General features: G+C 36.6%; 1 protein-coding gene across 1 annotated transcript; it reads left to right on the top strand.

Moving 5' to 3' along the window:
* The first annotated feature begins 3,265 nt into the window (after window positions 1-3,265).
* On the top strand, window positions 3,266-10,594 carry LOC118790140 (transmembrane protein 26-like). Its single transcript, XM_036546976.1, has 6 exons — window positions 3,266-3,456; window positions 3,942-4,038; window positions 4,440-4,517; window positions 5,496-5,704; window positions 6,910-6,989; window positions 9,084-10,594. The coding sequence occupies exons 1-6, from the start codon at window positions 3,266-3,268 to the stop codon at window positions 9,371-9,373; spliced, it is 945 nt and encodes a 314-aa protein (XP_036402869.1). The 3' UTR covers window positions 9,374-10,594.
* Window positions 10,595-11,252: the final 658 nt, after the last annotated feature.

Genomic DNA, 11,252 nt, shown 5'->3' with positions numbered 1-11,252 from the left:
TGATATGAAACAGAGGTGTTAATGCAATCCATGACAATAAGTCATTAAAAACCTTTTCAGTTGATAATTACATCTCCTATTATTTGCAGGTTGAAAGCATAAAGAAAAGTATCAAATTATGACAGAAACAGACCAGAAGAGCAAGACATTCACAATGAGACACTTTGCTTCAATTCAGTCATTATTTGTCCTTAACTATGACTCACAGATAAGGCAGGTGTTTCCTTTTCACTACACTTCGGAAAGCAACCATGTTAAAGGCAGCAAGAAAATAATACTTGCATTTAATTGTACACCAAAGGACAGATGTTAATAGAAGAGTGAGGGAGAGGGGAACGGCTGAGCACTATCTGGAAGCCAGTCACAGCTCCTTCAACATTGTGATTCTTGGCAGGTGAGCCCATCATTCCATCAGTGAGGGAGGTAATATTTTAAGCTTAATATTTTTAAGTTAATATTTTAAGGATAATATTTTAAGGTTGGCTCAAGGGGAGATGTACTACAGTAGGTGCAAACATTAAATACTATTACATCAAATGGCCTCAATGTTTTTTCTGTAATGCTTTTGATTTTTTGAAATGTGTATTTTTGGAAAATGCCTTTTGTTTGGTTGGTTAGCCTATGTATTCTTAACCATCAAATGTAAAATCTGAAATATCAATAAGCAGCGGAATGTACAATTATAATTTTTCAAATGTGAAATAGTGCTTGAGGTGACCAAAATGTATTCAAACTGAAATGTTTAATTAATAACTCTCAGTTGTGGTTGGTGGTGCTGGAAGTGAATGTAATGGTCTTCAGCCATGCTGGTTGGGTTATTTAAATCTATTTGGGAAACCTAAATAAAAGTAAATTGCTGTTAGATTGAATTTGTGCCCCTGTTTATTTTATAATCTATCAGACTTTTCTTTTTCCAGCCTACCCAAAAGGGTGAATAGAAAATATAACTTAACAATCTGTGAATATTTCAATGTGTGTTAAAATCAAAATATACACATTTCCAATGGAAACCTTAACCTGTTGGTTTTGAAAGAAAGAAATGTTATCCATGATGGAAAAGAGAAATACTTCCTTGAGTTGTGCTCATAAAAGTATTTATTGTTATTTACATGGTAGACAACTGTAGAGACTGTATTTAGGTAGACGCTGACAGCAGTTTTTTAGCTGCACCCATGGGAAAAAACACACAAAGAACTGTAAGGCAATACAATGTCATTCAGACATGCTGAATGGAGAGATTAGTCTCCATTATATGGATGTATGACTAATATTAGCACACTTTAGATCCAAAGCATTTGAGAATACAGTAGAACAGTGTTTCTCAACCCTCTCCTGAAGGACCCCTTGTCCTGCATGTTTTAGAACTCTCCCTGCTCCAACACAGCTGATCAAATGATCAACTCGTTATGAACTCCTCAAGCTGCTTAATAACAAACTGATCATTTGAATCAGCTGTGTTGGAGCAGGGAGAGATCTAAAACATGCAAGACAAGGGGTCCTCCAGGACAGGGTTGGGAATCGCTGCAGTAGAGATCTTTCTGCAGACTGTTTCTGTCTTCGTCTCCCTTCAGACCCAAAAATATCCCAGCTGCTAATGATTACAATATGTGTTCTCAGGACGTGATCTTATGAATAATGGATTTTATTCACTCTCCCCAAAGTCATAAAAGGAATATGGAAATAGCAGTTACTTTATTGCCGTTGATATACTGATATACTTGACACTGATATACTTTAGATTAGTGGGATTTTGAAGAGATGTAACATAAAACACTATAATTTAAAATACATAGAAAACTAACTGAAATGTAAATCATTACTGCACCATGTGTTATGATCTATACAAAGCCTGGCCACCTGACCTGGACTCACCTACACTAGATATATACATGCTGACAATGACAATGTGTGGTGTTTCTTTTTTTTTGGGGGGGGGGGGGGGGGGCTCTTAACTGAATGAAAAAACCCAGTGTTCAGCACAACTGGACACAGCTGCCCCAGCAGTTTGCTGGTAACTGGGGCTCTGAAGATGGCCTCCTCCTCTTGATAACCTGTTGTGTTGCATGTTGATGGTGAGCTGAGATCCTCATGTCAGCACCTCTTATTTTGGTTTTGTTTCTGTTTCCTTAGTTTATCACTCCATTTACACACTCACACACTGGCATGTGCACCACACGTTGTTCGGATGTATTTCTGGCATAGATTAGGCCAAGTTAGTTGGCAAGACTGGGTATAGCTCATAACAAATGGGCTCATCCAGGATATATGTTTGGATTAATTTAACAGCAGTAGCGTTCCTAGCTGTGCTGTTTTATTGCATGCTGTGTGGTATTCTTTGCTATATCAGTTGGCACAGCCAGGGGTGTCAAAAGTTTGTGCAGGTAGTACGAACCTCTTAGAAATGCACACACAGTCTATCTCAGACATATTTTGATGATGCCATAGCAAGGCAGAGATAAAGGGTTTAAATGTTGTGCATAACTGGACAGGGCTGGAACAGAAAGCAATTCTCTCTGCTCTGAAATTCAGTGGCTACTGCCTGTCTGTGCTGTAAGCCACAGATTCCTTGAACTGAATTCTGTTAGCTGACAACTGACAAAAGTAAATTGTGCTGAAGAAATACAGCATCATTTTGGCAGACATTTTTGTTTACAAAGTGACAGCAAACAGCAGAACCCTTTGCCTGGTTTATTCTGTGCAGCAAGAGCACTCATAAATTCAAAATTATGGTTTAGGGAGGAAGAATCTTCTCTGCAAAAGGGGAACCAGCCTTTTCAGTTCTTCTTTATTATATAGTATTTCAGTTGCAGTTGCATTATTCTTTTAAAAAAATCAAATGTCTAGAGGCACATCACCTGAGTAGCAATTCTGTTCTGTACTACATGAGATTTATAAAAAAATTAAAAAAACACGTTTTTAATACCTTTTATAAATAAATAAATAAATAAATAAATAAATAAATAGTCTTTTTTTAAGACTTTTTTTCAAACTGCAAACGTAAGCAAAGGGGTGTATATTGTGTTTGACAGAAGCATTCTCTGTGGGCTAGAAACTGCATTTTCGTTGTGACATAGGACGCCTTAGGAAAAGTGAAAAGCGAAAAGCAGCCCGGGGGACAGGGCGGTGCTTGTGATTGTCGAAGTTGACCGACTAAAAGTAACGAATGATAATACTGTTTTTCTCGATTACATTCAGTTCTGGGACAACGGAATAGCGGGACATACAACCTGAATTCTAAGAGGAGATCTTGTACCGCAAGATCAATATGATTTTCATGAAATTCATCTGCGCGATCATAACCAGATCGTTGTTCATCCTTCTGTCTCTAATCGGAGTGTTGAGGGTGCTGTGGGTGAAAAAAAGCAGTCATTACTGGTTTCTGACCTTTCTCTGCCTACCTCTCGTGTTCGAAATGATTATAACTTTAAAGCGAAGGAAAGGCCAGGATTACAGGTGGTAAGTTGAAATGAATGTTTTTTTTTTCTAAGAGAAAGCAGTTTCAGTACATTACAGTAGTGATATTTCTGTGCGCTTCTTGGCTGTCCGCGTTACGACAATCTCTCCTTCTTGAGTTAGTCCACTGAAATAACAGATGCGTATTTTTTCAGAGACTTTTAACCATGTGAAAATGTTCGAAATGTACGTAGGATCGTTCCTGTTTCTTTATCAGTAACTTTTAATTAGCTAAACTTTGGAACTAATAATAACCAGCTGACTGACCGTACACAGCGACACAATATCTCTGTTGTATGAAAACTTCGAAAGAACTCTCTATGTCTCCCCCGTGGTCAGAATACGGATGTGAATTCGGATGCGCAAATAAACGTCTGATAGCAACTCAAATATTTGCCAATATAGTGTAAATGTTCGAGAAGACACCAGTTGTCTGGATGTGATGGCGCTTGCAGGGCCTCTCAAAGTCGCTTCGATGCTTTATCTAGGTTTTCGCCGGCTATCCTGCTCTTCCTCATCACTATTATCCCGTCCATATGGATACTGGAACTACACCATCAGCTAAACAAATCACACGACCCACAGGTGAGCTAAAACATTTGAAATGGGAAAACACACAATACATTTTTCTTGGTTCATTTTATGCCAGACGCTTTTGCAGGTGGTTACATACTGTGACTGCAGATGTAGTAAAGGTGGAAAAAAATGAAGAAATCAGGTCTGTAAGATGCAGTAAAATGAGTTCTACCTTTATAAGTACCACAAGACAATATCATAATTTCATGAGAGTGGCGTGTTATTTATTTGCTGTATATCTACTCTTATCCAATGCACTTTACATTTCATGATGTGTACATTTAGGAAGCAGAATTTTACTTAAATTATTATTAAATAAAAACAATGCTGCATGAGAGATTTAAACGTGCAGCCTGTTGTTTCTCTGGCCACTTACCTTTATTATTTCCGTATTATTTTTCTGTTTATAGTGCAAGAATCTGGATTCCTGGGAAAACCTAAAAAGTATGATTTCATTGAATGAAACCATTGGAAACCAAACCTTCAAGGTAACATTTATTTAATAATTTTAGTTTTGTGATGGACAGTTTTGGGCTCATACTTCAATTTTTTGTTGTTTGTAATTGATGTGTCATTTCTTACAGTAAGAATAATTGATTTTCTTGTACATGACAAATCAATCTCTTTAGTCCAAAACCAAAACTCATTGTTTGAGCTGCTTGTATCACCCAGCGATGGTGATGGTGAACAGAGATTCTACCAGTTTGAATGGCGTGCTACTAATACTGTGAAAATGCTGCTTCAGATAGTAATTTTATTTGCTGAAATTATATCCATTTACCATAGCAATGAACCAGTGTGGCAGTGTCCAGGCACCCCAAATGTAGTCTGCTCCACTGACATCAGGAAAGAAATCATGCCTTCTTAAAGTTCTTAATATAACAAATATCATATCCATTTTTTTCCACTCCTTAGAAGAAATGATGAAGTGTAACACCCTTTGCTGGTGACCTGTTGTTTTTATCCTGATGGACATGTCCATTTTCTATTGCATAGCTTTACATGGTGTTACATCAGCAGCTGTTATGAAAAGAGAAGTTTCCTTTCACTTTTACAGGAATCACATGAGTGCATTTAAAGTAGCTCTGCCCTTTGACACTCACCAAACACAGGAAAAATGCAGCCATATTTACTGATAAACCCCTATGGAGACTCAGTGAGATTTGGTCCCTGAGCCATAGATATGCTTGCTCCTCTCTCAGAATGTCTTCATTTAGACAGTGCTCTGCTGTGGTGTGTGGGGTAATGCTGGCTCACTGAAATGTGACCACAATCATGTAAAGGTTTTGTTGTATTTTCCAAAAATCCATCAAAACACTTTGGCTACTTCATTTACTAATGTTTTTAGTTGAAAAATGAATGTAAATCAAGATGAAAGGTTATCTGAGAGTGAGTGTTTGAGTACTGTGTTCCTTCTGTGTTCTGCATGGGCCTAACGACTGTTCTGCTCCTCTGTGATTCCGAAGGTTTTTGATAAATTGCTGTCCTCAGTGTGTGCCAATGACTGGATTCTAGGGCTGCACCAGGCACTGCTCATCCTTCTGATTCTGGGCAAGTGGCTCCTGCCACTAGGGGGCGGTGTAACCAAGGATGAACTCTCTCAGCTTCTGCTCATTTTTGTCGGCACAGCTGCAGATATATTGGAGTTCACTAGCGAGACACTCTCAGATGTCAAGTGAGTTTTTTCCTTATCAAAAAAGCACATCTCCCTCTTGAACAGAGCAAATGATATATTTATTGGCACATGTCCTTTCACCTCATTACAGCACACCTGCCTTATTATGGGTATTATTATTGTTGTAAGTAGTAAAAGTAATACTGTTATTTTTATTGTCATGTCATTTCAAAGGCTTATCATTCATATAATTTGTCATAAGAAAATATGCATTGATATTAAGAACAATAATAACAGACCAGCCAAAGGTGAAAAAGACCTTCTGAAAAACTTAAACATCATTGTCTAATAGATATTATCTGTGCTATATCAAACAGTCATAGGGTGACACACAAGGTGGATATCATTTTGGATTTGGAATTTTAAGGTTATTTTAAAGGGGGCAAGGTCAAACCCTATGCCCCAAATGGACTTTCTACAAATAACTATGGATTTAGGCTATATGTGCTGAGTACATCCAGAAAAACATTTATGTGTTGTATTTTCATGAACTCATACCTATACTATATGACAAACATATACATTATCAATTAACTCATGCACTGATTAATAGCACAGATATATACTGAAAATATATACTATTTTGTGACAATTTTTATTGTATTTGGGCTCAGTATTCCCCCTGGGATAAATCCTAGACAGGTTTGGCCACTTTTAAAATCTCCATCAGACTCCCTGGACAAGCAGCACTTTACTGCATGACAGTGTGACCTTCTGGGACAGATAATGTGTTAATGTGTGTGAATTTCACAGTTAATTCAGACCCATTCACTTTGAATGTTGTCCATCCAAAATGTTATCCACCCTCACCTTGATCTAGTATGAATAACAACAATTAACAGATGATGTCATTAAAAATCAAAATAACTAATGTTAGCTGATCTACTAGAAACACATACGAAACAAATGGGGAACCAACAGATTAAAATAATACAAGTCACAATAAAGCGTAGCACAGTTGTTAAAGATGAATTCTTATAAATGGTCTTCACTTACTCATTGTTACAATGGATACTGACAGATACAGTCCTTGCGTCTGTGCATCTCAGGATTTCTGAAGAAGAGGTTTAACAGTGGGTGGCATCCATTAGTGCTCTCAAGCTAAAGGGTCCTTTACATTAAAAACATACCTGAGAGAAACTATCACAGCTGATAAAGCTGCAATGACCTCGCCTAAACCCCTCCGCTGATTGTGATTCTGACAGGGAGAATAGTGCTCAGCTGGTGTATATAATATTAGGAGTGTGGACATGGAGCATGCTACAGTTTCCATTACATCTGGCAGGTAAGACTCAATTTCATTTCACAAAATCATTTTCTCTAATGCTTATCTTCTTGCAAGCATTACAGTATATATTACAAACTAAAAATGCAATAGCTACATAATGTAAACCAATCAAGCATCATAGAAGTTATTACGTAATATATATGTATTAGCCTTGGTTGAGTCACAGTTGCAGGTTAATTACTATTTATATCCTGAGCTATCTTTACAGGTTAAAGCTCTATACAATTGATGTTTTCATTGGAGACAGACCTCACTTTTTATTTATGATTCTCAAATTAGTCATAATCCTGTCTATGCATCAATGAAAAATGAAAAATTAACTTTAAAGCATCCCCAGAAGGAACCGGGAATTGGGCTAAATTCTGTCGATGTGCATGAACACAATTTGACAAATCTTTCAAGCAAACAGATTATTAAAATTAATTTCTGGTAACAGCTGTCTGCTATTTATTAAAAAAAAAAACATATAGAGGTGTTGCAATTGATACTGTTCCTGTACTTGTGATGTCATAAACACTCATGTCTCTGTTAGGGAATACTGGATTATACTGGCATTTTGATGGTGTTATGACTTTATATTCTCTTTTGAGTCCCAGTGCTTTATGGTCTACAATCATTAGTGGCATTTATAAGATATTAAATCAGGTGCAAAAGTCATAACAGTGAGCCATTTGTTAGCTACTGTTGTCAGGTTTAGTAGGAAAACACATTTTATTCTGTTTATCTATGTTTGGTAAACAAAGAATATCACTCTTTGTCAAGAATGAAAATTAAGTGGAAAATTGGGATGCAGCGATGACTTAAACCTTTTAGAAGTTATTTTTCTGCCATTGATGGAAAAAGATGCTCCCAGATTGTGCAGGATGTCTACCCCTAATACATTGCCATTTCAAATAATAAGACATATGGAGTCTCTGTAAACTGCATTGACACAAAATGTTAATTATGGATAAAAACTGCAGTGTGTTAGTGCTTTTATTAGAGATAGACACAGTATACATTTTTTCAGTTGTAGCTGTGGAAATAGTTCATATAGGAATGTAATATTCTTCATGTTTTTGTGATTCCTCCAAATCAAATTTTCTTTCACCAAATCTTAAAATTGTCATATATTCCATCACTGTTTCTACAAAACATGGGGTATAAGGAAAACCCATGGCCAACACGGTCTCCTGGTTAATCTTTATTTATATAGCCTTATTAACGGTACAGAAAGTCTACTAATGTACAAAAAGGATCCAGCTGATGCAAGCTCTAGTCCAATAAATTTACCTGTTATATTATTTATTAAGGACATAGTAACAGCGATGAAAAATGTTTTATTTTCCATTAGAACACGAATACTGACATCCAGTTTAGCTCATAATGTTTTCATTGGGAGCATGAAAATGTAAATGGATATTTAGTGACTTTTGAAGACAAAAAGCAGGAAATTGGTTTTGTCAATTTTGCTTGCTATAGTAGGCAACTACACAGTGTAGATCAATAACAAGTTATCAATACCTTGTTCTTCTGAAAAAACCTATGGTCCCCTAACAGCCATTTTTGTCTGCACCATGTGGCAATAAGCATCAGATCAAGACTGGTAAGTGATTGACAGCAATGTGCTACCAATGAAAAGTCACCATGCTTCTGATGCTTAGTTGGATGGTGCTGTAACAATGTTAGGAATGCAGCTTTCAGATGTTGAACATTGTTTGGTAGTGTTTTCTTAAGTGTTTTGAATATTCAAATACTGTACGTATCCAATACACATACAAATTGTTGTCCAAATCTGTATGGTGACAGCATTTCAGTCCAGTATAAACCCTGGTCTTAGTAAAAGCTATAGGACTCTACACATAAAAATTACGGTGCATATATAACTTAAAGTAAATGTTTGTCTGGAGTTCTCGTTTTGTAGTCTCTAAATGACAACAAGCTACATACCTTTAGAAGCAAGTCTTTAAGGGCAGAATCCCTTGTTATGTTTTTTCTTCCATTAGGAGTTACTGGTCTATAAGATCATTTTCCTGGTGATGCAAGCTTAAGGCAACCTGACCAAAGACAACAAGCTGTTAATGTGTGTTTACATGTGTGTGTGCTCCTCAGTGGTGACCTCAAGACCAGAGGAGTTTGGTGAGGGTCAGCGTGACTCTCTCCTAACAAGGCACAGCACAGACATGTGGAACATTGTGGAGAGTCTTTTCATCCAGGATGGACCCTTCCTCATAGTCCGACTGATAGTCATCATCTACTTTGAAGTGTTCCACCAAATGCTGGTCTTCTTTGCTATCAAGAACTTTCTGGTGGTGATACTGAATCTGTACCGTCTGTGTGTGATATGCCAGAATAACAGGCGCTCCACAGCAAATCCCAAGAGTGATGACATTCAGCCCTGAGGTACTGACTGTCAACACAAATGCACTTCAAGGTTCAACAACTCCAAGACTCAAATGTTAACCATTTTTGTTCCAGCTAAGAACAAAGACATTCAGTTTTGAGTCAATCATGGATGTTACCTCACAGTATGGATTCAACAGATACATGGAGAAATAACCACTTAAGAACTGAGTTGGTATTCATTTATTTACACTGGTTTTCAGTTATGAGAAGTTCAAGAAGCAACCAGATTGAAAATGAGAGTTCATAAGTCATAGGTATGTCTACAGCCTACTAGTAGACATTTGTAATGAATGTTAAAGGTGTTTATTTGGTAGAATCAATTTCAATTTTGTTGAATGCAACATCTCTCAGGGTGTTTGTAAAATTATGGTACAAGTGACATGCATTTCTATACAGTATGTGAAAAACCACAACAAAGTGTTTTTAGCTGTGTATGATTGGCTATGTGCCAATGTAGGCTTTGCAGGTGTGTCAGTACATACATTAAGATGAGTCACCTGAATCCACATTTCTTTTTGCTTTTTTAATTTTACTGTACAAATGTGGCTTACACATGCAAGATGAGGCTCACTTACTGCTTATTTTATTTTTAACAGTCAAGCACACAATGCAGTCATTTACTGCAGCCAATAATTATTTTAAATTAAAAAATGATTAGCTTTTTCATGTCCTCAAGCACATTTGCCAAAATGAATGTTTTTTCTGTAAATTATTTGACAACTACCTTCTATGAAAACTATGAAAAATACATGCCATGCAAAATATTGCATTAGGATAAGGGCAACAAAAATATTAATGAAACCATTGATGCAAAATTCAGGTAACCTGAAAGCTCACAAAGTTCTGCCTCCTCCAGACAAGATGAATGCCTCCTGTTATACCTCCAGCAGAGAGTAGTATGCAGTCACTCCATTCAATAAGCACCTCTGTAGCAGTTTTGATCAAAATGACTCTGCCCTGCATCATGACAACCCCCTTAGGTGTGTAAAGTATTGAACATGCTTTCATCTCAGTCCATGAGTCTTCATATGACATCAAACAATATGGCTCTAACTATTCTGTTACATAAATGTATATGGCAATAAATTGTGCACCAGAGAACCATTTTGCTACATTGTGGAAAGACAGGGATGCCAATAATATTGTTTAGCTATCTCAAATAAGCAAACCAAGTGGAGATTTACACATTACGGACAGACTGTTTCTGCCATATAAAGACTGGCATATACAAATTTCTAGTAATTTTGTGAAGACTAATCCTAGGAAATTGTAGATGTTACTCATACTGTCAAAATGGATTTAGTTATCTGTGACATATTTTCTGTTACCTTAAGGCCTGTTCTTTTATACAATATTTGGGTCATTTTACAGAAAAGGCTCAAATTGAATGTCTGCTTGAAAAATAAATTATGAAACATACCTGAACATGCAAAGTTTTTCATTTCAATTTTGTTCTTAGGAATACCAGTTGATAAAGGCATGACGTATGTATTCCACAATATATTTTAATTTATTTACTGTTTAATAACAAAGTAAGTTGTCCCCGTACCCACATCTTGAAAGTCATTTTTCAGATAAAGGACTTCACTGATTTTGTTTTTTTAAGGAATAGAAGAAATCATTGTGAACCTAATATGGTATTATGTAAAATATACAACTAGGCATTTCTATTGTGTAGTTTGCTTGGTTAATAATTGCAAGTCTCTAGGACGTATGGTTCAGGAGTTATTCAAGAAAAACCTTCGTCCAATCAGAATGCATTAGGGTTAGGGTTAGGGTTAGGTATAGGGGTAATAACCACGATCGTCAAAGTGACGATCCTTTTGGAGAGTGATATCTCAAGAACGCAATGAGCTAGAGACATGGGACCATGTC

This window comes from Megalops cyprinoides, chromosome 15, assembly GCF_013368585.1.
Source record: "Megalops cyprinoides isolate fMegCyp1 chromosome 15, fMegCyp1.pri, whole genome shotgun sequence".
NCBI lineage: Eukaryota > Metazoa > Chordata > Actinopteri > Elopiformes > Megalopidae > Megalops > Megalops cyprinoides.
Note: the sequence above shows the minus strand (reverse complement) of the source record. Positions and strands in the feature narration are given on the sequence as shown.

Excerpts from the sequence above, each read along its gene's own strand:
- LOC118790140 (XM_036546976.1), top strand. The coding sequence starts at position 3,266 with ATGATTTTCATGAAATTCATCTGCGCGATCATAACCAGATCGTTGTTC. Across the intron at positions 5,705-6,909 it reads GAGACACTCTCAGATGTCAA|GGAGAATAGTGCTCAGCTGG; the intron begins GTGAGTTTTTTC and ends TGATTCTGACAG. Across the intron at positions 6,990-9,083 it reads GTTTCCATTACATCTGGCAG|TGGTGACCTCAAGACCAGAG; the intron begins GTAAGACTCAAT and ends TGTGCTCCTCAG.